The sequence below is a fragment of the Sorghum bicolor genome, chromosome 1 (genome assembly GCF_000003195.3).
Source record: "Sorghum bicolor cultivar BTx623 chromosome 1, Sorghum_bicolor_NCBIv3, whole genome shotgun sequence".
Classification (NCBI taxonomy): Eukaryota; Viridiplantae; Streptophyta; class Magnoliopsida; order Poales; family Poaceae; genus Sorghum; species Sorghum bicolor.
In genome coordinates this window covers 51,040,913-51,068,686 of record NC_012870.2, presented here as the reverse complement: position 1 = coordinate 51,068,686, position 27,774 = coordinate 51,040,913, and the positions used below count along the sequence as shown (strand labels likewise).

The window sequence follows — 27,774 nt, the reverse complement described above, 5'->3', positions numbered from 1 at the left end:
AGCAGCAGCAGCGACAAGATGTTTGGCCACGCCTTGCAACGACAATAATTTCTGGGCACTGAGCCACTCGCGCGCGCGGGAAGAGGTGCGCTCGCGCGGGACAGCGGCCGGCGATGGACAAATTTCGCGATAGCAAGCGACCTAGGCGCGCGTAAATCTCCGCAATCGAGCCATACCAGAAAATTTAGCAAGTTGAGATAAGAAGTTGTTGGAGGAGAGGTTTTCATGCTTTTAGAAAATTTTAAAGGATAGCAAGTTAGGATAAGGAGTTGTTGGAGGTGCTCTATGGAAGTTTGGGAGGGATTCAAATAAATAGCCCTTAAATCATTAGTACTGTAAGCCATAATTTTTAGACAAATTAAGGCTCTGTTTAGCACGGCTCCACTTCACTAGTGAAGCTATTTTTTAGGTTTTAGCTCCATGAACAACTCTATCGGCGGAGCTGAAGCCGTTTTGGTAATCGTTTGCCAAAATAGCTCATTCCTTAAAATATGCTCTCCTAAAACGCCATGTAAGATGGGGTGAAGTCAGGAGAAGCCACTATTTTTGGTTTCTTCACACCTCAAAGCTATGTGAAAGCATGTTTTTAGAGGCTTTATCGGTGAGAGCCATTTCATTTTACGCCGTTTGGTAGAAAACGGCTCCGAACGACTCCTGAAACCGCTAGAGAAACCCTGCCAAACAGGGCCAGAGAATATAAAAGGTGCATGTACTCTTATTTTATTTCCTAATTAGACGTTATTATCAATGTGATTAGTGGTGATTGGTTGATATATAAAAAGTAGTTTTTGTCCTTAAAATATATTATATTTGATGACAAATTTTGAACGCTAGGACGCAATATCTTACTTAAGGAATTTATACACAGTACCCTTGTGAAATTTACTGTGCAAACCTTACATCTAGTAATTAACTTCTAACCAGGTTTGAACTAAACCAAACAACGAAACGTCCCCTTCTCTTGATCGCATAAGCTGGAAATTTCTACCATAGCCGCAGGTACTCTGCTGGGTGGCCTACAGAAACCTCCACCAGCTGCCTCTACAATTTTTGCGTACGTGGTGAGCACTGAGGCACTGAATAAAGAGTGGCCTTTATCCACTCGGCACTGCCTTTTTTTTGTTTTCCCGAGAGCTGATCAGCCTGCTCGCCCATCTGGCGAATTGGCAAAAGCGGATGAGAGAAAAGATATCGAAAGCAGCTTATGGCCTGCACTGCAGTCTGCATCCATGATCCATGCCGACCAACATGACACATACCTACGTGCGTGGTTGGTAATAGTACACTACAAGCAGAAGCATGCATGCAGATTTCATTTTAACAAAAACAGTCGACAAAAAGCAGCTGTATATTGGTTTCTGTTTGTTCCACTTGCATGATGCGCAACACCTAGTTCTGACATGGCAAGGCAAACACTATCCAAATTCCTATCCATATCTTTTGGTTTGACCAAAGTCCATATATATACATCTCCTTTCCCCCGGCCGGCTTTCTTTTACATGAAGTCTTCTCCTTTCAGTCACAAGGAGAATGCAACGAGCCAAGTACACTTTCTAAAACGGGTGGGTGGAGGTGGGGGTGGACTCTAAATCGATCCCAAAATAGAGAGCATATAACACTAAAATGGCCACTTTAATATAGTTCTGAAATATATACTGGAAGCGAGCGTGCCTCTCCGCTGCCGCGAACTAGCCTCCGCGGCCACACACTGCCCCCGCCACAGCTCTCTAACAGCCGTGGCCACGAGGTAACATTTGCCGGAGCTGTGCGCGCGCGAGGTCTGGCCCGGAGTGGTACGGCGCCGGCGTTAACGTTGGCGTCGTCGTCGACTACGACGGCGGCTGCGGCGGCCGCCGACGGGTAGTCGTCGTCCAGCAGCCGCGCGGGGCGCTCGGCGGCGGCGTCGTGCTCGGTGCGGAGCCTACGGATGTAGACGCAACGACGACGCTGTTCTCGCTCGGGGCCAGGATGATGCGTCCTGCTGCACTCCATAGGTAAGTCTCCATCTCCATCTCTTTGCCCCCTCCCTCATGGATCTTGCTGGTCTCTCGTTCGCCCCAGGAATTGCCACCCAGCAGCGTATCTGGCAGCGCTTTGCTGCTCCTGTCACCCACTCTGTTCTTGATCGTCATTCCTTCCTCCTTGTGGCGGCCTTCGGCCGGTGCAAGTTCAAGTTGTCCACCTCCTCTGCTAGTTCGCTTCTCCAGGCTGCTCTCGGGGGCTCTGCTACTCATTTCTTTGCTTCTCAGCTTGGTGAACGTACCTTTAAGTTCGCCGTTTCTTCAAAACAAGTAGGGTTGTTCATTGCTTCATTGAGATTTTTTTCTTGCGATGCGTTCAAGGTTTTCTTCTTTCTTTGGGGCAATGGTGGTCCCAATTGGAGAAACGAATTTCGAAACTTCCTAAAGGAGGAAGAACTCTCTTGGTCGCATCCCAAATCGTTCAGACGCTCCTTTGCCCAGGTCCTTTCTGGGCAGCCGAGCTCGAGCGGTCATGCCCTCTTGTTGTCCGGCGCCAACGCGACTCCGCTAGGACATAATCGTGCCTTCAGCGCGGCCTCTAGTGCCGAGAAGACCGGTCTGAACTTCTCTTCCTTGGCTCGCCTCCCCGCTGGTGCCAAAACCATCCCGGTTTGTGCCGCCTCTGGTGCCATGGCTGCCGGACCGAGCTTTCGCCTCCCTGCTAGTGCCAAGGCCGTTCCGTTCAGCGGCAGAAAGCTTTCCGGAGCCAATGCGGTCCCTCTTGGAAGCGGTCCGAAGCTCACCGGCGCCAATGCGGTCCCCCTTCAATCTGGTCGGATTTTTCATCATGGTAATCGCGGCTTCCCCAGACTGACGGAGCTGACAAAACCCAGCGTCAGCAGGCAGACAAGGCTCTGCTCTCGTTGCCTTGCCTCTAACCACTGGCGGGTCAACTGTCGTCAGCCAATCCGTTGTCACGCGTGCTTTCTTCCTGGTCATATTGCTGTCTCCTGTGCTGCTTCTAAATCATACAGGGGACAACAAAATCTTCTGAAGCCCAATGGCAAGAGGACCGAGGTCCAACAACTTCGTTGGTTGCCCCTCGACTCATCTGCTCAACCACCCGGTGCAAGGATCACTCATTCAAATCCCTCTGCCCAGGATTCCCGGATTCAACGGCCCTGTGGCAACCTGCAGTATTAGCTCTTCCTTGGATAGCCAGTCTAGGCCCATTAACGATACTTGGGCTGGGTGTTGACGGTCCTTAATGCTCATATTTAACCATCAATTAATCATGGAAAAGGATCCAAATGCAACCAACACCCAGACTTAGGGTTTTATCTGACAGAATTCCACGAGTTTTGGTGTTTGTCTATTTCTGCAGGGGGTTATCAGGAAATACGGAAGAAAGGCCCACACGTCGGGATTACATAGAGATATTAACGAGCCGCGCAATTTTCTATCATCTAGAAGACTCCAGAAGCCACGGAAACGAACGGGAGGCCGAGCGGGCCCGGAGGCAGGGCGCCCGCCCTCCTCTGCTGGCCAATCAGCACGAGTCTCGGGGATTATGCCCCACCGACTCTAAGGATCGAGGAAAATCACACGATGAAGGTCGGTTTGATCAGATGGTGGAGAATAACGTGGAAATTCCTTGGGAGCTACTCTTCCTAGATTTCTTGGGGGCTACTCTTCCTAGATTTCTTGGGGGCTACTCTTCCTGGACTATATAAGCAGACCCCCACCAGCCCCTGGAGGCATACCTCTTCTACAGAATCAAAGCTAGGGTTTCAATTCTTCATCCAAGTAGAGAGGATCCCTCTAGTTCTTCTAGTTCTAGTTCCTCTAGTTCTAGTTCTAGTTAGTTCTAGTTGTAATTTAGAAAATAGGGAGAGAGAAGAGGAGAGCGGAGGAGGAGCCGGATCTGTCGGATCTTCCTCAACATTGTACTTTTGCAGCAACTGGTTCGTTCTTCATCGTTCTCCAGGTTCTTCAATTCATAATCCTGAGTTCTTTAATTACTTTTATTTACATTCAAGTTATTTATTGGATTCCCGCTTGCATCAAGTGCTCTAATCTTTGCAACATTAGAGTAGTAATTAATAGATTAGACGTGGTGTTTAGTCTTGCAATTACCTGGAATTGCACCCAATCCTGCGGATTGTTGTGGTAGCCCTAGGGTAGTGACAGCCCTAACGGTCGACGTATTCCACCTCGTTCGGATCGGTGTTTGTAGGACCGTAGTCAGACCTTCCTAGCCCCCTTCTCATCTCTTTCTGTGGTTAGTGCTCTGATGTCCCGAAATAGATAATCTTGAAGTAATTCTTGATTCTTAGATCAACTAGAGAACTCTCAGGAAACTTCCTCTCTTCCCACCAAAAATAATTATATAGTTATCCTTGGGCGATCTTGGATCTTAATTAGTACACTCACGTTCCCTGTGGAAAATCGATACTCTGGAATACTCCCGGGTGAAAGCTACATCGGTATCCGTGCGCTTGCAGATTTTTCTGTTTGCGTTTAAAATACCCAACAAGTTTTCTGGCGCCGTTGCCGGGGAATGGTAGCTGTGCTAGTTACGAACCAAGTCGTCCGTGTATCATTTTTCCTTTCCTTTTTACCACACTCACCTTACCATTTTCACCACACCACATGGATTTCACTCCTATCTATAAATTCTTTGCTCCAAAGGACGAGTTATTAGAGCCACCACCATCATCACATCCAATTCTTACAGATGGCTACGACCTCGGCCCTGATCTAATAGCCATGATTCAGGAGCAACCCTTCTCTGGGCAAGTAGATGAAGATCCATACACCCACCTTAGAGAATTCGAGCAGTTGTGCTCTTGCCGATCTATTTTCGGCATGACACAAGACACCCTTAAATGGAAATTATTTCCGTTCTCCCTTTCGGGAAGAGCAAAAAAGTGGTATGCTCATTCTGTAGGAGGCATTAATGGAAGTTGGGATGAACTTCGGGACAACTTTTGTCTCGCTTTCTTTCCACTTTTTCGAATTGCTGACCTTAGAATTGAAATTCTTACATTCAAACAAAGAGAGAAGGAAACTTTAGAAGCAGCTTGGGCTAGGTTCACAAGCCTTACCAATTCCGGTCCAAACCTTTCCCTGCCTGACCATCTACTGTACTACCACTTTTATCGTGGTCTAAACAAGGAGGCTGCTTTTCACCTCGACATTGCTTCAGGAGGCTCATTCACACACAAACTCACAAATGAGGGGAGAGCTATCCTAGAAAGAATTCTTGAAAATACCCCTTACACAGGCATTTATGATGAGTTTCCTGAAGAAGAAAAAGAAGTCGAGCCTGATCCTAAACCAAAAGATGAGGAACTTGCAACCGAGTTAGAAATTCCACCTGACCCACCTATTAATTTGGTTGTAGAGAAACCTCCTGATAAGGGAATGCAAAACCAACTAAAGGATGATGAACCACCACCTTTAGAGCATCCCTTTGAATTCGAGGAAGATCTTTTTGAAGATTATGGAAACACCTCGAATTTTCCTATCCAAACACGACCTCTAGTAAGGACCACTCAATCTGTTCTAAGAGTAGAATCTGTTGACATAGAACACATCAAAAGCCTTTCGGCTATTCTAAGTTAGGAATGGCTAACAGAAGCAGAGCTGTCTCCTGAGGTAGCTCGAATCATCACTCCTTCAACCATTCTTCTGTGCCAAATTAGAAGGTCCCCTAGGAAGGTCCACTACAGTCCATATGTTGGGATAAATGTTATTTCCAAGGAGTTAGCTGACACTCTTTATCCCAACGAGTCCATAACCCCATCTCAAAAACTTTTACAAAGTCCATCTGGATTAATCCTAGAAAGCCATGGGGTATTAAGGGCAGTTCCTATTAGAATCAAGGACTCTGGAATATGTCTAGATTTTCACATTTATGACATACCGGAGATTCCTCTCTTGATTGGCAGACCAATCATGAAACTTCTACAGGAACAACCACAACGAGGTCATTTAGACTTCAAGGTTGGGAATTCCACTATTGTTGTTCCTCTTGCTAGATCAATTAACACGATAGTGGAACCCAAACTTGACCCAGATCCTATTGAGGAGGTCTTAATGGTAACTCAAGAGGAGATGACCCAACCATTCTTTAATCATGAACACTTTGTTCAAGAAGAAGAAGAGTTGGTAGAACCCGTTGAGCTAGATAAAAATGAACAACCTTCACCTCCTTCGATAGAGTTAAAACCTCTTCCTTCTGGCCTTAGATATGTCTTCTTGCACAACAACTCAAAAACTCCAGTAATTATCAGTGACAAGCTTTCCGATTATGAAACACAACAACTTGTCATTGTTCTTGAAAGACATAGATCAGCTTTTGGCTACTCTCTCGAAGATCTCATGGGCATTAGTCCCATTCTCTGTACTCATCGTATCCCTATTGATCCCAATTCTACACCTTCAAGGGAACCACAACGGAGACTTAACAATGCTATGCGAGAGGTTGTTAAGAAAGAGGTCCTCAAACTCTATCGTGCTGGGATTATTTATCCTGTGCCACATAGTGAGTGGGTTAGCCCTGTCCAAGTAGTGCCAAAGAAAGGAGGAATGACGGTCGTTAGGAATGAGAAGAATGAACTCATCCCTCAACGAATTGTCACTGGGTGGCGTATGTGTATTGACTATCGAAAACTCAATAAAGCTACAAAGAAAGATCACTTTCCGTTACCCTTCATTGATGAAATGTTGGAACGGCTTGCAAACCACTCTTTCTTTTGTTTCCTTGATGGTTATTCTGGATATCACCAAATCCCAATCCACCCAGATGACCAAGAAAAGACTACCTTTACATGCCCATATGGAACTTATGCATACCGACGAATGTCGTTCGGATTGTGCAATGCTCCAGCTTCTTTCCAACGGTGCATGATGTCTATTTTCTCGGACATGATTGAGAAGATCATGGAGGTTTTCATGGATGATTTTACCGTCTATGGAAAAACCTTCGATCATTGTTTAGAGAATTTAGATAGAGTCTTGCAGCGATGTGAAGAAAAGCACTTAATCCTGAACTGGGAGAAATGCCATTTTATGGTTCAGGAAGGAATAGTGCTAGGACATAAAGTGTCCGAACGTGGTATAGAGGTGGACAAAGCAAAGATTGAAGTTATTGAAAAACTTCCACCTCCCACGAATGTGAAAGGAATCCGTAGCTTTTTGGGACATGCAGGGTTCTATAGACGCTTTATCAAGAACTTCTCTCAAATTGCTAGACCCCTAACTAGTCTCCTAGCTAAGGATGCACCTTTCATCTTTAGTGATGAGTGTCATGAATCTTTTCAAATTCTTAAGAAAGCACTCATCTCAGCCCCAATCATTCAACCACCTGATTGGAATCTTCCTTTTGAGATCATGTGTGATGCTAGCGATTTTGCGGTTGGGGCCGTTTTAGGACAAACTAAGGATAAAAAGCATTATGCCATATCCTACACTAGCAAAACCTTGTCTGGACCACAGCTCAATTACACTACAACTGAAAAAGAGCTTTTGGCTGTTGTCTTTGCTATAGACAAGTTTAGATCTTACTTAGTGGGGGCAAAGATAATCATCTATTCAGACCATGCTGCTCTCAAGTACCTCCTCACTAAGAAAGATGCTAAGCCTCGTCTAATTCGATGGATTTTTCTACTCCAAGACTTTGACATAGAAATCCGAGATGGGAAGGGAGTTGAGAATTCTATAGCTGACCACTTATCTAGGCTTCAATATAAGGAAACACATGATGAGCTTCCCATAAATGACTACCTAAGGGATGACACCCTACTTAAGATAACACATGCAGATCCATGGTACGCAGACATCGTAAACTTTATAGTAAAAGGCTATGTCCCACCTGGTGCAAACAAAAGGAAGTTGCTTCACGATAGTCGTTTCCACCTTTGGGATGAGCCATATCTTTTCCGAGTCTGCGCTGATGGACTCTTGAGAAGGTGTGTTCCTATGGCTGAGGCTACTCAAATTATGGAAAGATGCCATGCCTCGCCATATGGAGGACACTATGGAGCATTTCGGACACATGCTAAAATTTGGCAAAGTGGCTTTTTCTGGCCAACGATGTATGAAGATACAAAGGACTTTGTCAGGAGATGCCACCGATGTCAAAAACATGGGAATATTAACTCACGAAATGAAATGCCTCTCACAAATAATCTTCAAGTACAACTTTTCGATGTTTGGGGCATTGATTTCATGGGGCCATTCCCTATGTCCGGGAATTGCAAGTATATCTTAGTAGCTGTGGACTACGTGTCCAAATGGGTAGAAGCCTTACCTTGTCGATCAGCTGATTCAAAACATGCCAAGAGAATGTTCCATGAAGTAATCTTTCCTCGCTTTGGTATACCCCGGATAGTCATAAGCGATGGAGGTTCCCACTTCATCGACAAAATCTTCCGGAAGTACCTAGCCGATCATGGAGTTCGACACAACGTCGCAACACCATACCATCCTCAGACTAGCGGTCAAGCCGAAACATCTAACAAACAAATCAAAAATATTTTACAAAAGACCGTAGATGAGATGGGTAAGGGGTGGAAGGACAAACTTCCTGATGCACTTTGGGCATATAGAACTGCATTCAAAACACCCATAGGCATGTCACCTTATCAACTTGTATATGGAAAAACTTGTCATTTGCCTGTGGAAGTAGAGTTTAAGGCTCATTGGGCACTCAAGAAATGGAACATGGATCTCCACCTCGCTAGCGAAAATCGTCTGATGCAACTATCTGAGCTAGAAGAATGGAGAGAGAAAGCCTACCACAATTCAAGGATCTATAAAGAGAGAACAAAACGATGGCATGATAAGAGAATCAAGCACAAGGAGTTTAAGCCTGGAGATAAGGTTCTACTATTCAATTCAAGAGTTAAGCTCTTTGGGCATGGTAAGCTACGAAGTAAGTGGGATGGACCATACAAGGTTATTGACACTTCAACTCATGGAGCCATTACCATCCAAGACGACATAGGTAACACTTTTAAGGTAAATGGTCAACGCTTGAAAATCTATCTTGAGCCACAAAACAACCTGGCAGAGGAACTTGATGTGATTGAGTTCATAGAATTCTCATATTAAGCTCTCATAAGCTCTAGACAATTACCTAACCCTTAACATGTTCCACGAGTTTTGTTGTCTATTTGGGTTGTGCAGGATTTTGAGGCTTAAGAAGAGTGAGACCAAACATGCAGGCTACAAGAGTGAACGACTATGTCAACATCCAGCTTGGGGGAGGCACCCCCACGTGTATCTAGATAAGTATTACTTTTCTTTCTTGGTTTTATTTACTAGTATTCATAAATAAATAAAAAATGCATAACCATGAAACCAAATAAAGTTTTTCTTTTGAGTAATATACAATAGTTTTGTGTAATCCTAAGTTTTAAATAAAATAAAAATAAAGTTTGATTCAAGTCTAGGTAATTGACAAACATGATATGAGAAGGTCTGAGCTACTATTAACTTGTTCCAAGTTTTGCTAGAGTTCTGGAGATTTTATCTTTTGAAAATCTAAAAAAATGATGAGATCCTATTTGACATAATACCTAGAGTCTTATAAGATATAACTATTAAAACTGTGGGCACTTGCTTTGTTCAAGCCATTGTTAATTCTTGTAGTTTTGGTTGAGAGAATTATCATGCTCCCAAGATCAAGATATTTTTGTTTTAAAAATATAAAAGATTCACTCTTCCGAAGTATTATTGCGTTAGAGGCATGGGACTATGCAAAAAAATTTGATTCGAAAAAAATAGAGAGTGAGACAAGAGGTAAAAATGGACAAGTGTCCGAAGTAGAATTAGGGGTACAAAGATACCCACCTGAGTGGAAAAAATGGACATGTGTCCGACAGTAGAATTAGGGGTACTTGCTGCCCACTTGAAAAAAAAGAGAGACTGAAAAAAAAAGAAAAAAAAAAGAAAAAAAAATGATAGCCCATGGTCCCTCTAATAAGCAATATGCCAGTAAGAGATGACAAACTTCTCAAAAAGGTCAAAGGTCTTGATCTAGGAGTATGACATTCCTCTCCCTTACTCCGAGCGTTGACATAGCAAAATGCAAAGTAAGTATGCTAAAACTTTTAAAGCTCTACTTATATATCTTTCGAGAAGAAGGCAAATGCCTCAGTTTTATTTTGCAGACTTATAAAAAACTCCAGAACAAAGGTAAGACAGAAGAACTTGAGACCTTAGTGATAACTTAAAAACACTATAGTAAGAGGCATAGAAGTAACCCCTGTTTTCTTGTTGATTTTAGCTTTGCTCAGGGACGAGCAAAGGTTAAGCTTGGGGGAGCTTGTTGACGGTCCTTAATGCTCATATTTAACCATCAATTAATCATGGAAAAGGATCCAAATACAACCAACACCCAGACTTAGGGTTTTATCTGACAGAATTCCACGAGTTTTGGTGTTTGTCTATTTCTGCAGGGGGTTATCAGGAAATACGGAAGAAAGGCCCACACGTCGGGATTACATAGAGATATTAACGAGCCGCGCAATTTTCTATCATCTAGAAGACTCCAGAAGCCACGGGAACGAACGGGAGGCCGAGCGGGCCCGGAGGCAGGGCGCCCGCCCTACCCCCCTGGGCGCCCGCCCTCCTCTGCTGGCCAATCAGCACGAGTCTCGGGGATTATGCCCCACCGACTCTAAGGATCGAGGAAAATCACACGATGAAGGTCGGTTTGATCAGATGGTGGAGAATAACGTGGAAATTCCTTGGGAGCTACTCTTCCTAGATTTCTTGGGGGCTACTCTTCCTAGATTTCTTGGGGGCTACTCTTCCTGGACTATATAAGCAGACCCCCACCAGCCCCTGGAGGCATACCTCTTCTACAGAATCAAAGCTAGGGTTTCAATTCTTCATCCAAGTAGAGAGGATCCCTCTAGTTCTTCTAGTTCTAGTTCCTCTAGTTCTAGTTCTAGTTAGTTCTAGTTGTAATTTAGAAAATAGGGAGAGAGAAGAGGAGAGCGGAGGAGGAGCCGGATCTGTCGGATCTTCCTCAACATTGTACTTTTGCAGCAACTGGTTCGTTCTTCATCGTTCTCCAGGTTCTTCAATTCATAATCCTGAGTTCTTTAATTACTTTTATTTACATTCAAGTTATTTATTGGATTCCCGCTTGCATCAAGTGCTCTAATCTTTGCAACATTAGAGTAGTAATTAATAGATTAGACGTGGTGTTTAGTCTTGCAATTACCTGGAATTGCACCCAATCCTGCGGATTGTTGTGGTAGCCCTAGGGTAGTGACAGCCCTAACGGTCGACGTATTCCACCTCGTTCGGATCGGTGTTTGTAGGACCGTAGTCAGACCTTCCTAGCCCCCTTCTCATCTCTTTCTGTGGTTAGTGCTCTGATGTCCCGAAATAGATAATCTTGAAGTAATTCTTGATTCTTAGATCAACTAGAGAACTCTCAGGAAACTTCCTCTCTTCCCACCAAAAATAATTATATAGTTATCCTTGGGCGATCTTGGATCTTAATTAGTACACTCACGTTCCCTGTGGAAAATCGATACTCTGGAATACTCCCGGGTGAAAGCTACATCGGTATCCGTGCGCTTGCAGATTTTTCTGTTTGCGTTTAAAATACCCAACACTGGGGAAGATGGAAGAAATAGGTTGAACAGTGCGCCAGACCCAAAATCCTGGCTGCTTTTCCCCTCGACCGCTTCGCCTTCCACCCCCACCCAGGGCACCAGAGCTCTTGCCAATATTTCTCGAGAAAACCCTCCTCCCCTCCTCCATCGCCACCCTACCCTTCACCTTTGCTTAATCCCAGACCTCAACAACCCGGCTCAAGAGGAAGTCCCGATGGCCTTCCAACGTGCTGATCCGGCGCCGTTCCTGCCAGACCACTTGGAGGTCCAGGTTGTGCCGAACCGAAGATTCATGACCAGAGCTGTGGCCCCTGTGCGTCCTCTAGCCAGGAATGAGAACCTGGCGATCGTCACCATCGACCCCATCCCTGGTAATCCTATGCACTTTGCTGCTGTTAGAGGGGTCTTAAGGGATTTTTTAAGAGAGGAAGTGCGAATGCCGTACCTAGATATCCAACCAACAAGTCTGGGTCAAGCCATGGTTAGACTGAAGTATGCTCATGCTAGAGATGCGCTTGTTCAGGATAGCCCTCATGTCTTTGACAATGTCTTAGTTACCTTTACCAAGCATGACCGAGGGAGGAACTGGCGTGCGGCAGACTTCAATCATGAGTGCTGGCTACTTTTACTAGATTTCCCCAGAGATTACCTGTCAGAAAGACACATCTATCAAGCTGTAGGAGACTTTGCAAAAGTCCTCCTGGTTCAGCTAGAAGAAGGTTCAGAATCTACTCTGCTGATAAGAGCCAGGGTCAAAGATGTGGAACAAGTACCGCAATATGTGGTGTTAGAAGACCCTGACACAATTGGGGGAGAAAGCTTCACTATCCAGTGTGAAGTCCTTAGACAGAAACAGCCCTATGAAGAACCCCCACCCCAAGACCCTGTACCTGATAACAATATTATTGAGCAGGCTCTACCCTTTGATTTCTTTGGGCTTGGGCAACCTGCCGCTAACCTTGCCAATCAGCTTCAGGGGCAAGGACAGGTAGGGTGGGATGCATGGCCCGAAGAAGATCAAGATGTCAACCAAGACTTGGAGGAAGCAGAAGAAATACTGGAGGATGTTCAGTTGGATCAGCAGAATATTGAAATCATGGAGCAGCATGGGATTGGTGGCAACGCTGGCATGGCTGAGGGTCTTGACCTTAACCAACCGCCAATGGATCAGGACCTTGACCCAGTTATCATAAACCCTGTGGAGAATGATCCTTTTGGACAGGGAGAGCAAATTCAGTACCTCCTACAGGAACAGGGTGAAGTTTTTCAGAACAATCCAGTGGCTGAGGTCGAGATATATGAACTAGGGGCAATAAATGGGGCATTGGCCCAAGAAGTAGTGGAAGCACCTGCAGAGGCAGTGCAAGACCCTGCTGAAATTCCATAGCAAAATCAACAGGGCTCACCCCTTAACTTTCTGGTGGAAGAATTCTCCCCTGAGCAGTTGATGAACTCAGAAGACCTGCTAGAGAACCAAAGCCAGGATGAAGAAGAAAATAACTTGGAACCACATCAGAATAGCAGCAGGGGGAACTCTGAGCAGAACCAGTCTCAGAACAGCAGTAGAGGGGTCAATAGGCAGAACCAGGCTCAAACTAATGGGCCTCCAGCAAAAAATATTCAGCAGGATAGCTGGGCCGACCACCTGAATCAGTCAGAAGCCCAGGGAACATCTGTAGCTCTGGAGCAAGCTGTGGGCCAACTGGAAATTGAAAACCAGCAAAGAATGACAGGGCCGGAAGGGACTCAGGAACCGCAGGGTATCAGCAATCATTTGCAGATTACAAATACTGAGATAAACTTCCTGAATAACTTTAATCAGACCAATCAGACTCATATACCTGATGAGAATCAAATCTTGGAAGCAATGGTAGCTGATAATTTCCACCAGGAACCATCAATCCAGATTGGGTTGACCTTAACCAGAGTGGAGGACAATCAGATGGCATGGTCTCAGGCAACCAACGCAGAAGCAGTCAGGCTAAGCACTAAGTTCTTTTCCTCAGGTAACCCTGCAAACCTACAAGTGTCTATTCCTGCGACCTGGGTTAATTTCTTCACTGTCCAACTGTTGGACCCCAATAATTTTGATTGGATTAAGAACATCTTAGCTTCAGGACTGATTGGTCACCTAGAAAGCCCTGATTCTGGAATAGTTGATTTCTCTGTCCCTACTTCACGCCCAGAATTTAACTTATCCTGTCCCACAGATTACCTGGGGAAAGGACATGAGGCAAGTCAGGATTACGCAAAGGAAGCCCCCCCAAAGAAAATATACAACAAAAGGACTGCAGCAATTGTGGAGACAGAGGTAAGAAGGAGTCCTAGAATCAAGAAATCCAACAAAGGCTTTAGGCCTGAGGGTTGCAAAGAAAAAAATTGCTTTGCCTGCAGAGTCAAACCACCAACCCTGAAAAAAGAGAATATCAGGAAAATTGCAATTCAATTCTGCAACCTTGATGATTCTGAGGTATGTGATGATTCATTGCAGGGGAAAAGAAAGAAGACCTACCCAGTGGCTAGGGCACGCATCACTCCCCCTACAAACACTGGGCTTAATGAAGAAGTAGAGGCGAGAGAGTCTACGAAAGAGGTAGAGGAGGAGGCTACTGATAATGCAGGAAAGGAGGTCCAATCAACCCAACAAACCAATGAAGCAAAAGAATGAAGACACTCGGAGAGGGCAAGTCTGGAGGGGTCGTCCTCAAGCACCACTTCATGGTGGCTTTTGTAGGGCTATTTTGCTTTCAGAGATGTGGTTAGACTCTGTTTTTTGCCTAAAATTCTTAGTTCAGACAGTACTATGTGTTGTATTAAGTATGGGCTACTTGTTGCTTCCATTTGTGCCTATGAGCCACTGTTCAGAACTTAAGTCTGCTGTCAGCCTAGTGAAGTATTGTCGGGTTTCAGGTGAAGAATCATGCAGTGCAGCAACAAATTTTTGGTTAAATCACGGAAATCTGTGCTTTTTATCGTGTAAAGGTGATCTGCTTATCGGGACTGCTGCTCTTAGAATGTCTACCAGTTTAAGCAATGAATACAACGATTAATAGAAGTTGGAACATTCTGCACTGGAATGTGAGGGGCTTAAACTCAAAGGAAAAGTGGAACCCGATTAGAAATAAGATAGTAGACCTCGCCGTTGACATCATCTGCCTCCAAGAAACAAAAAAGGACAGTTTTGATACAGCCTTCCTAAGGAATATCTGCCCTCCAGATTTTGATAGATTTGAATACTTGCCATCAGTAGGAGCCTCGGGTGGGATACTCACAGCTTGGAAAAGCAAACTTTTCAGTGGAGAACTCATTTTTTCCAACGAACATGCGATCTCAGTTCAAATGAGCTCAATGCACAACAATGATTCATGGCTTTTAACAAATGTTTATGCTCCATGTACTGATGAAGGAAAGAGACAGTTTGTGAACTGGTTCAAAAATATTCAAATTCCCCATGAAGTGGACTGGTTAGTGGTTGGTGATTTTAATCTCATGAGAAAACATGAAGATAGGAATAAGGAAGGGGGTGATAGTTCTGAGATGTTTTTGTTTAACAGCGCCATCAGCTCCCTTGGTCTCAATGAAATTACTTTACAAGGCAGAAAATACACCTGGTCGAACATGCAATCAAACCCTCTACTTCAAAAGATTGACTGGACCTTTACCTCTAACTCTTGGAACATCAAATTCCCAGATACCTCGGTCAAAGGCTACGATATGACACCTTCTGATCATGCTCCCTGTCTGGTAAGGGTTTCAACCAAGATTCCAAAGACCAAAGTCTTCAGATTTGAAAACTGTTGGCTGAGATTACCAGGCTTCCAGCAATTGATTTCTGATGCTTGGGGCGCGCCAATGCCTCATCTTGATCAGGCAAAAAGCATTACGGCGAAGTTCAAAAAATTGAGGAAAGCTCTAAAAGAAAAACAAGCTTCAATGGCCAACCTGAAAACAGTCATCTCAAATGTAAAACTGGTCATCCAGTTTCTAGAACTTCTAGAAGAATACAGAGATCTTAGTCTACTCGAATGGAACTTTAGATCTATCCTAAAAAAGAAACTGACCGAACTCTTAGAACAACAGAAGATCTACTGGAGACAGAGAGGGGCAATAAAGTGGATAAAGCTGGGAGACGCAACAACCAAATTCTTTCATGCAAATGCAACAATAAAAATGAGAGGTAATCTGGTGAATCAGCTACAGAAGCAAGATGGCTCTATCTTAACTGCACACAAGGACAAAGAACAGCATATCTGGGAGGAATTCAAGGAAAGATTAGGGACAAAAGAAGAAACAAGGTTTGGCCTCAATCCAGCCTCAGTACTTCAGGCAAGCAATGACCTTGAGCCTTTGGAAGAGCCTTTTACTGAGACAGAAATTGAGTCAGTAGTCAAGCTCCTACCAAATGACAAATCACCTGGTCCAGATGGTTTTAGTAATGAATTCATGAAGGCCTCTTGGCAAACTATAAAGGTGGACATTTTTAACCTTTGTAATGCATTCCACAACCACAACATCTGTCTGAGGAGCATCAACACTTCTTACATCACCCTAATCCCCAAAACCCATAACCCTGTTTCAGTCAATGACTACAGACCAATCTCCCTGCTCAACACATCAATGAAGCTGATCACCAAGCTGCTGGCCAACAGATTGCAAATGAAAATCACTGATCTAGTACACAAAAACCAATATGGGTTCATAAGGCAGAGAACAATTCAGGACTGCCTGGCCTGGTCATTTGAATACCTTCACTTGTGCCATCACTCAAGAAAGCCAATAGTTATCATTAAACTGGATTTCGAGAAAGCGTTTGACAAGATGAGTCATACAGCAATGTTGACAATCATGAAAGAAAAAGGTTTCGGGCAGAGATGGCTGAATTGGATGCAGTCAATCTTCGCATCTGGAACATCTAATGTCCTGTTAAATGGAACACCGGGCAAAACAATTCACTGTCTCAGAGGGGTCAGACAGGGTGATCCACTATCTCCCTTGCTCTTTGTCCTTGCAGCAGACTTCCTGCAATCTCTGGTTAATAAAGCCAAATGCATGAACCTGTTGAAACTCCCCATTCCCATGCAGACAAACCAAGACTTCCCTATCATTCAATATGCCGATGACACTCTAATAATAGCAGAGGGAGACACAAGACAGTTGCTAATCCTAAAGTCAATCATCAACACCTTTTCTGAAGCAACGGGATTAAAAGTCAATTTACAAAAATCTATGATGCTGCCAATCAACATGGATGAAGAAAGGCTAGATACTCTAGCAAGAACCTTTGGGTGCTCCAAGGGTTCCTTTCCCTTTACCTATCTAGGTTTGCCTCTTGGAGTCACCAAACCAACCATTCAGGATTTTCAACCACTTATCAACAAGTGTGAAGCAAGATTGGGATCAGTGGCTACTTTCCTCTCAGAAGCTGGCAGGTTAGAACTAACAAATGCAGTCTTTACAGCCCTGCCCACCTTCTACATGTGCACCCTAGCTATCCCAAAGTCGGTAATTCACAAGATAGATAAGTTCAGAAAGCACTGTCTGTGGAGAGGAAATGACATCAACGCCAGGAAACCACCTAAAGCAGCCTGGAAATTGGTTTGCAAACCAAAAAATGAAGGGGGGCTAGGTGTGATTGACATTGAAAAGCAAAATGAGGCTCTTCTAATGAAAAACTTGGACAAGTTCTTCAATAAAAAAGACACTCCTTGGGTACAGATGATATGGGAAAAGCACTACGCAAATGGCAAACTTCCAGGGCAAATCAGAAAAGGATCTTTCTGGTGGCGGGACATTCTCAAGCTACTAAACCCTTACAAAGAAATGGCTCTAATCAAAATGAAAGGTGGGGAGTCAGTCGTGTTCTGGCAGGACAAGTGGGGGACGCAGAAGCTAATGCTAGAGATGCCAGAGCTTTTCTCCTTTGTCCAACATAAAACTATTTCAGCAGCAGAAGTCTTGGGCCAGGAGGACCTCACACGATTTCTACAACTACCCATCTCTGAAACAGCTTTCCAACAGTTACAGCAACTCACTAGCAGGATTGATAATCTGGAACAGACCCAAGAACAGGATCAATGGAATTACAAGTGGGGAAATAACTTCAGTGCAACAAAAGCCTACTCTGATTTGATGGGGCATCAGCAAATCCACGAAGTCCACAGATGGCTATGGAAAAGCTTCTGCCAGCCAAAACACAAGGTCTTCTTCTGGCTATTGATCAAGGATAGGCTCAGTACACGTAACATCCTAAAACGGAAAAATATGCATTTGCAATCCTACAACTGTGTACTATGCTTACAGAATTCTGAAGAAACAACTAGCCATTTATTCCTTCACTGTGCCTATGCTAGACAGTGCTGGCAATTGCTGAATATGGCCATCCCACCTAATTCAGACTTCCCAGAGATTGCAGATCACTTCAAGCACGGTTTTAACAACCAATTCTTCATGGTCACAACAATCCTCTTATGCTGGGCGATCTGGTCAACTGGGAATAACTTGATTTTCAGAGGCATTCAGCCAACCATCGAGGGGACGAAAGAAATTTTTAAAAAAGAGCTCTTAATGCTTGAGCACAGAGTAAAGGCTTCCAACAGTTCTCAGTTTCATCAATGGATCCAACTACTTGTTTAATCAGCTTCCTCCCCCGACCCCCCTCTCTCCTGTTGATGTTCCTCTTTTTGTTTTTTTTCCTTTCTTTTGCTGTACCTTAGTTACTCTCTTAGACCTCCGCTCCTCTCTCTACTGTTTGTACTACTCTATGGTGACTGCTTTTTTTCAATAAAATTATTTTCTGTAGGGGCCTTGGCCCCTCCAGTTCCCCTAAAAAAAAATATATATATACTGAAGGAGTAAGGACTAGAGAGTGGGAAAAAATATAGGGTTTGTTTGGCACAGCTCAGCTTCACTAGTAAAGTTGTTTTTTTAGAAAATATTTTCATGAGCAACTTTCTAGATGAAGCTGAGCTGTTTTAGAAAAAAATGTTTGGTAAAATGGCTTCACCAACTACGTTATGCGTAGTTGAGAGAGCGTTGCAATAAGCTACTTTTTTTAGCTTTATCCCAACTCATGTATTTGTGAGAGAACAAGAAAAACAGCTTCACCCGTAAAGCTATTTTAGAAATAAGTGTTTAGCAAAAAAAGCTCACAATAACTCATAAAGCTATTGTGAGCTGTACCAAACAGATCCATAATGTGTGTCATGCATACAATAGCTACTACATAATCCCCATGTCCGATCCCAAATGTAAAATCAATGGCCTTATACAAGTACGTAGAATGGGACAACTACTATCCAAGAGTTTAGCATTACAGCGCTGTAAACAAATGGACTCCGGTCAGTGCACCTCAAAGGAACGCCCGAGGACATAAAAGACATATTCAATCCGTTTTATTCAAAAATTTATGCAAAATATTATTTATTTTGTTGTGGCTTAATTTATTAATAAAAGTTTTTTAAGAATAATTTAAATTTGACTGTCTTTGCATAAATTTTTTAAATAAGATATCTGGTCAAAGTTGAAATTAAAAAAGTCTAACGCCATATAATTTGGGATGAAGAGAGTACATGACTAATTTAACTTAATGGAATGAAGCTTGGATATACGAAGAAAAAAAAGAGAATCATGCAAAAACAATGCACCGGACAAGTACTTTGTAGTGCACATGCATGATAATATAGTGGTTTATCCGATGGTTGTTGGGGGCTGGCTGAAGCCCAACCACATTGGTTGCGCCTATGTTTAGTCGAAGTCAACTCAAGTTGATCAGGTTCAAAATATTTGATGATCTCGTGACATGGCCAGAGCATAACAACTAACTAGTAAAACAAGTCCAAACACCTAATTATAGGTTATTTTCTCTCAGATGTTTTGCTGTTGTGTTAAAGCCTGATTCTTTTGATTTGATCAGGTTCAATGACACATAATCAGGTCAATATTTGATGATCTCGTGACATGGCTACAGCATAACAAATTAACAACTAACTAGTAAAACAAGTCCAAACACCTAATTATAGGCTATTTTCTGTCACAGGTTTTGCTGCTGTGTTAAAGTCTGATTCTTTTGATGGTAAAATCTTCTTGCTCTGGAAAGCTAAGATGGAATTGTAGCTAACTGCTATGTCATGTTATCCAGCCGCTGAGGGCAAGCCTGATAATTTACCTCCTGCGGATGAGGCAAAGTTCAGGGCTGATGACAACTGTTGACATTCGTTAAGTGCAATAAGAATAATAAAAATTCCGCAAGCGCACAGAACATCATCGTAGCATTTTACCGGCAGTATTCCAGGTATCGTTATTTATATTTTACCACTGAGAAGCTAAGGTCAAAGAATCTGATAACTTACTATCATGCATCTACTAATTTAATAAACCAACTAGACAAAAGTAGGAGTAAATGATATATGATAGGTAATAATATAAAGGTGAGAATTCTATGATAAATGCGTAGATAGCCATAGCGGGAGGACAACGGGAGAGACATAGGTTCCTATATACTTCTCTATTACTTCAGTTCTATGATAACAAAGAATGAATAGATATAGCAATCACATATTAGCACTTTGGGACATCAGAACACCAACCACAGAAAGAGAACTGGAAGGGGGCTGGGAAGCTCTGACTACGGTCCTACAAACACCGATCCGAACGAGGTGGAATACGTCAACCGTTAGGGCTGTCAGTACCCTAGGGCTACCACAACAATCCGCAGGACTGGGTGCAACCTCAGGTAACCTCTAGTATAGACACCACGTCTACACTAACGATTACTACACTAATTACCATGAATAACTAGAGCACTCGATGCGAACGGAGATCCTATGCCAAAATATAACAGCTACACTACTCGATAATAATAAAGGCATAAAAGTAAATAGAGAAGATAAATATATTAAAGCATAAGTCTTACAATAAATATAAAGACATACCAAAACTCTGAAGACTTCTCCGGTTCCCGCTCTCCCTAACTTCCGACTAGAACTAATCTACTATATTGGAATGTCTAGCCCTAATTCTCTATAGAGGAAAGGTTATCCTTCGAGGGCACCTCTCAACTCTATGATGATATGTTTTTCTCCAGGGGCCAGGGGCCAGGGGCTTTGCTTATATAGCCTCCTCCTTTGTGCCTTTTTGGTTCAGCAGGCGATGTGGTACTAAACTTTCCACCATATCTCATTAAAATGCACATAGGCCTTAATGGACCAAAATCTGATTTGGGCCCAATTAATCCCGCAGCTCTTTTATGTGGAGTCCTTCTTTTATTAATATCTCTTGATTCCGAACTCCAAATATAGCAAATAATATATGCATTTCGATCAGCTCGACGAGATCTTTGTAATGGTGTACTCCATCCTGTGATTGGTGCTTGTACCAGGGCGGGCGCTCTGGTCCCAAGCCCGTCTCGGCTCCGCTTCAGTCGAGTTGCTTCTAGAGTCTTCCTGATTATGGAAAATTACCGCACACATTAATTCTCTATGTAAACCCAACATGTGAGCTTTTCCTTCGTATTTCCTGATAACCCTCTGCAGAAATAGACAAACACCAAAACTCGTGTAAATCTGTCAGATGAAACCCTAAGTCTAGGTGTCGGTTGTATTTGGATCCTTTTTCATTATTAGTTGACGGTTAAATGTGAGCATTAAGGACCGTCAACAAGCTCCCCCAAGCTTAACATTTGTTCGTCCCTGAGCAAAGATGGACTCAAGAGTTTTTGCAGTGGTTTCATGCCTTAAAGGTACACATGCGTTCAAACAAGATCTCATCTCTAGGTTAGGGTAAACTGTTGAGATTTAAACTTACTCATTTTACCTTCCACCATGGGGCTTGCAACCGTCACTTATGTCTTGAGTAGTTAAAAGATAGAACGGTCTAGTCAAGCGCCATGTCTCTTGTTCTTCGATTAACTATAGCTCTGGAGTTTTTGTAGATTTTTAAATAAAACTCAGAGATTCCTTGTATGACTCTCTCTAGTCTCTCTTTTGTGGTATTTCTGGATCCTTACCAAGGCAGTAATGGTGTATGCCTTCTCTCAAAGTATGTGGTATTTTTGGTATGAGGCATAGTGGTATTGCCTTCTCTCTCACCCTACTCTAATAAGATTTTGATATCTGGAGCTCATAGGTGGGAGACAGCTAATACATACTTACAAGACACTTATTGCATAGTCAAACCATGGATCCAGAAGAACAAGTCAATAAGTCAAATCAAGATGTGCATGTGTGACGAATGAATGGTGATAATGCTGAAAATAATGGTGAAAGTCTAATTCTACTTTTGCTCTTTTGAGGGGGTACATACCTTTCTTGCACTTGAGGCTTTTGAGGGGAATGAGACGCTCTATATTTTATTTTTCTTTTCTCTCAGGTGGGTATCTTGTACCCCTAATTCTACCGTCGGACACTTGTCCATTTTTACCTCTCGTCTCACTTTTTCTCTTTTTTCGAGGTTTCGGGCACTTGCCCCTTTTTATTTCCTGGTATTCACTTTTTTCAGAGCACTCACCCTCCTAGAATAATGTAGAAAGTGGTAGTAACCAAAATATTTCAAGCATTTATTTCACGGGGAATAACAGGGATAGGATAATGTTTTTTGGCTATTCTCTCCTAGATAGGAGTAGAATAATTTTGGGTGAATCTGGATATGGAAATGAGTGGATGTATGTGGATGCGTACTTCTGGAGTAGAAGCAGCATGTATGAGTGAACGTGCAAGTGAATCTTGATTTTAACCGCATGACAAGCTCCTAAGGGTCTACACAGCTTGACCACACTCAATGCTCATAAGCAGTAAAAAGTAAATGTATGGTTCATAGTCTAATAAGCTTGTATATATGGCTGTGCTATGATTTTAAACTGTCATCATACATGAACTCATCATGCAACATTTTAAAGATTTTTAAAGATAAAATTCTCCAGAATTCTAGCATCTCTAGGAACGATAAACAGCAGCTCAACCTTTCCATATCATGTCCGTTAACGACTTAGACTTTAGATCAAGTACTCTTCCCACAAGTTCAGGTTTAGAGCAAATCTTAATTAATAACAGTCATGCCTAAACTTGAGAGAGATTTCAATTTTGAGAACTAGTCATGGCAGAGCAACTATTCATCATCTCCATGTGAGAGCTTATCATGAGGGTTCATAGCAAACTTTATTTATTTATTTATTTATTTAGTAAACTAAGCAAAGATATATATATAAGCACAAGATCTTTATTTGGGTTTTTATGATTATGCATTTTTTTTATTATTTGAGTAAAGTATAAACGTGAGTAGAACACTTAGCTGGACAAATGGGGGTGCTCTTCCCCAAGCTGGATTTTAACGTAATTTCTTCTGATGTAGCTAGCAGGTGGCGTAGGTGTATTTCAATGTTGGCAGCACCCTGATAGCGATTAGGATATCCTCCGTCTGCTAGTCTTCCTTGATCCTTGAATTCTGTGGAGCTCAAATAGACAACAAAGCTTTGTGGAACTGGTTAAGTGTTAGCATAAAATCTCTTAGCCTTTATTATGTTGAGCTTCCTCTAATAAATATTACCCTCTTTAGTAGGATCATAAATTTATTTTGATATTTTCATTTTTACAGGACAAGAATATATTTATTTTATTTTTACGCCACCACAGTGAATGGGTTTTATGCCACGAGCATACTCACATGGGGCTTACAGTTTTTAACATTTTTATTTTCTTTTCAAGATAGCATGATTAACTAACAAGCTATTTAAGGAAAGTAAATAATTTAAGCAAAAAGGAATGCAAAAAGGATAAATATGGATAACTACCGATTTTACCTTTCGGTGAGGGTTCAATGTTTTAAGTCTTCTGAACAAGACTTTTCACCGTGTTTATTCTTTAGGTGCGTCATTTGAGTTAGGTGTGGACCTTGACATCTACACCTCTTGATACGGTATCACCCATGTTTTTCGTTTGCCCAGCAGTTCAAAGTGCGGCGTTGGCAGCATCCTCAGTGTGTTTGTGCTGGTAGATCCTGATCCTTCACTTGGTAGAGTCTAGGAGTTGAAAAACTCCTCCATGTTTTGCTCGAAGTGTATCCTGCTCATAGAGACAAGGCAGAGATCAAGTGCATGGGCCCTGTTGGTGGAAAACACCAACAGAACCAAAAAGTGTATTTGTTCTTCTCTAACCTTAAGCATAGTGAGCAAGACAAAGTTGATGGACGATAAGATCATGAGTGTAGCATTTAAAACATTTGTCAGATCAGATCACTCAACCTTATGGAAAGATAATCTATCTAAGTAAATGTTTTTTTCTTTACATGACTATCATTTTCCAAAGATCGGATGTGCAACATTTTAGCTCATATGGTTAAGAGTGTGGGATCAAGAAGGTAGTACCGAGAACAAAGATTAAAGGACTAAACATGTTGAATCAATTGTTTATTTTGGAGTTATAAATCATACATGTTTGTCTTTTTATCCATGTGCATGCCAGAATCAAGGAGAAGCTTATAACATTGACAGTCACATACCTTAAGATGTTACCTTAATTGAAGAGTGATGGTACAATATCACCTTGTGGAAGCTTTTCTTTCTCAATGGTTGTGCATCTTGTTCGTGGCACTCTTTGTCTCGTTCCATGGATTATCTCTCTATGATGGACGGGCTATGTCTTTCTTGTGCAAATTGTTAAACTTCATGTGTCTCCCTCTTTATCTCCATTCTGAATTTATCTCAGGACTTCTCAAATCGATATTGAAAATTTTCATGCAGGAGTTAGTCCAACAAAATATACCAGTGTCTACACAAGCAGTTTTTAATTCAATAACCAAACTAGACTCCATGTCTAATGGGATTAAGGAAGGCTATTTAACCTAAGCATCATGCTTAATTTAAATGCCAATGGAAGTATGTCGAGTACTTCCAAACCTACACTTACTTGTGAATAGACAAAGGTAGCATGACAACATTTTTGAGATCTACTCAAGTGGGGATGAAGTAGAATGATTAGTGTTTAACAAATTGAGCATGTCTTAAGGGTAGGGACAACCAACATAGCAATATGGCAAAGGATGTTTTTGTGTAAGGTATTCCCCCCAGCTTGAACAAGTCAAGTTTGGATGAATTTAATTCAATGTTGCATGATGATTGGTTGGACATACCTTGTTGTTATTCTTCACTCTTTTACTTCAAGCCTGAATTGTGAAGATAACGGGATTGCTTTCCCCCAAGCTGAATGTTGACATAGTCTTTAATCTTGAATCCGCACAACACAGATGTTCTTCAATATTCTTGAGCTTCAAAATTTCAGTGATGATTGCAGCGCTTCCAAGTTGATGAAGATATCTTGATCATTGGGGATTCTCTCTTTAAATCATGTTAAACTCAAATAGACAACAAAACTTGTGGCACCGATTAAACATTAGAAGTTGGCCACTTAAGCCTTAGTTGTCCAAGCTTTTTAGATTTTTCTTAATTCTTTTTCTAAGCAGAGTTTCAACAAGATCTCTTTCTTAATATATATATTTTTTGGGTTTTAATCTTTTTATGAAGCAAAAGGAAATGGAATAGGATGAATGCATGTTTATTTACTTTTATTTTTTTTATTCCACCACGGTGAATATCCGTGTGGGCTTTTACACACCACACAATTTATTCACATGGGGTTTTAGTATTTAAGATGCAATGAGTTATATAAAATATTTTTATTATATTTTCTAATGCAATAATAATACAGAAAGATAAATATGTTATGGAGAAATGATGATGAAAAATAAATATGCTAAAAACAAATGCAGAAAAGATAAATACAATAAACCTACTAACGCTAGTGATACATTAAATTAGCAGACATCAAGATCATTATCAAAATCTTCACACCAATTGCTTCCCCGGCAACGGCACCAAAAATGCTTGTTGGCATTCGTTAAGTGCAATAAGAATAAGAAAAATTCCGCAAGCGCACAGAACATCATCGTAGCATTTTACCTGGAGTATTCCAGGTATCGTTATTTATATTTTACCACTGGGAAGCTAAGGTCAAAGAATCTGATAACTTACTATCATGCATCTACTAATTTAATAAACCAACTAGACTAAACTTGGGGTAAATGATATATGATAGGTAATAATATAAATGTGAGAATTCTATGATAAATGCGTAGATAGCCATAGCGGGAGGACAACGGGAGAGACCTAGGTTCCTGTATACTTCTCTATTACTTCAGTTCTATGATAACAAAAAATGAATAGATATAGCAATCACATATTAGCACTTTGGGACATTAGAACACCAACCACAGAAAGAGAACTGGAAGGGGGCTGGGAAGCTCTGACTACGGTCCTACAAACACCGATCCGAACGAGGTGGAATACGTCGACCGTTTGGGCTGTCACTACCCTAGGGCTACCACAACAATCCGCAGGACTGGGTGCAACCTCAGGTAACCTCTAGTATAGACACCACGTCTACACTAACGATTACTACTCTAATTACCATGAATAACTAGAGCACTCGATGCGAACGGAGATCCTATGCCAAAATATAACAGCTACACTACTCGATAATAATAAAGGCATAAAAGTAAATAAAGAAGATAAATATATTAAAGCATAAGTCTTACAATAAATATAAAGACATACCAAAACTCTGAAGACTTCTCCAGAACCAGAGCGCAGCTCCGCTCTCCCTAACTCCTGACTAGAACTAATCTACTACATTAGAATGTCTAGCCCTAATTCTCTATAGAGGAAAGGTTATCCTTCGAGGGCACCTCTCAACTCTATGATGATGTGTTCTCCTCCAGGGGCCAGGGGTCTTGCTTATATAGCCTCCTCCTTTATGCCTTTTTGGCTCAGCAGGCGATGTGGTACTAAACTTTCTACCATATCTCATTAAAATGCACGGAGGCCTTAATGGACCAAAATCTGATTTGGGCCCAATTAATCACGTAGCTCTTTTATGTGGAGTCCTTCTTTTATTAGTATCTCTTGATTCCGAACTCCAAATATACCAAATAATATATGCATTTCGTTCAGCTCGACGAGATCTTTGTAATGGTGTACTCCATTCTGTGATTGGTGCTTGTACCAAGGCAGGCGCCCTGGTCCCAGGCCCATCTCGGCTCCGCTTCGGTCGAGTTGCTTCTAGAGTCTTCCTGATTATGGAAAATTACTGCACACATTAATTCTCTATGTAAACCCGACATGTGGGCCTTTCCTTCGTATTTCCTGATAACCCCTGCAGAAATAGACAAACACCAAAACTCGTAGAAATCTATCAGATGAAACCCTAAGTCTAGGTGTCGGTTGCATTTGGATCCTTTTTCATGATTAGTTGACGGTTAAATGTGAGCATTAAGGACCGTCAACAACAACCTCTTTCGAGGTGCAGTGATTAGTGCACTTGATCCAAAATTCTAGAAAAGCTACATAATTCTTCCAAGCGGGAAAGAATTATTGGATGCTCTTGTGGCTAAGTTTGGAGTTACTGACGCTGGTACTGAGCTGTATCTTATGGAGCAGTTGTATGACTACAAGATGGTTGAGAACCGTTCTGTAGTGGAACAAGCTCATGAGATTCAGGCACTGGCTAAGGAACTTAAACTTTTCCCTTGTCCCCTGCCTGACAAGTTTGTGGCTGGCGGTATTATCGCTAAGTTACCACCTTCTTGGAAGGAATTTGCTACTTCTCTCAAACACAAGAGGCAAGATTTCAATGTTGATGAACTCATTGGCACTCTTGATGTTGAGGAAAGGGCGAGAGCAAAAGATAATGGGAAAGGTGTTGAGCCTTCTACTGCCAATGTGGTGCAGAAGAAATTCCACAAGTTTAACAAGAAGAAAAACCAGAAAAAGAAAGAGAACAACCATAAGCCCAATCAGTCCACTCAATTCAAGAAAACTACCAACAATAACAAGAAGAAGAGAGGCTGCTTTGTTTGTGGTAGTGAGGAACACTAGGCAAGTGAGTGCCCAGATCGCAAGTTCTTCCAAGGGAAGAAATCAGCTAATGTTGTAACCACTGAGACTGCAGGAACATCTGGGTATGGTAATTCTTTGTCATATGTTATTTCAGTTTATAATTCACCTAAGTGGTGGATGGATAGTGGTGCAAATATACATTTGTGTGCTGATGTTTTCTTGTTTGCCACTTACCAGGTCGAGAGGTCTAACGCCTTGTTGATGGGAAATGGGTCGCGTGCTCATTTTCTTG

At 42.2% G+C, this 27,774-nt stretch overlaps 1 protein-coding gene across 1 annotated transcript; it reads left to right on the top strand.

Annotated features, from left to right (window-relative positions):
- Positions 13,050–27,521, top strand: LOC8083854. Its single transcript, XM_021451944.1, has 3 exons — positions 13,050–13,608; positions 13,813–13,913; positions 27,084–27,521. Exons 1-3 carry the CDS (start codon positions 13,050–13,052, stop codon positions 27,519–27,521), a joined length of 1,098 nt encoding a protein of 365 aa, XP_021307619.1.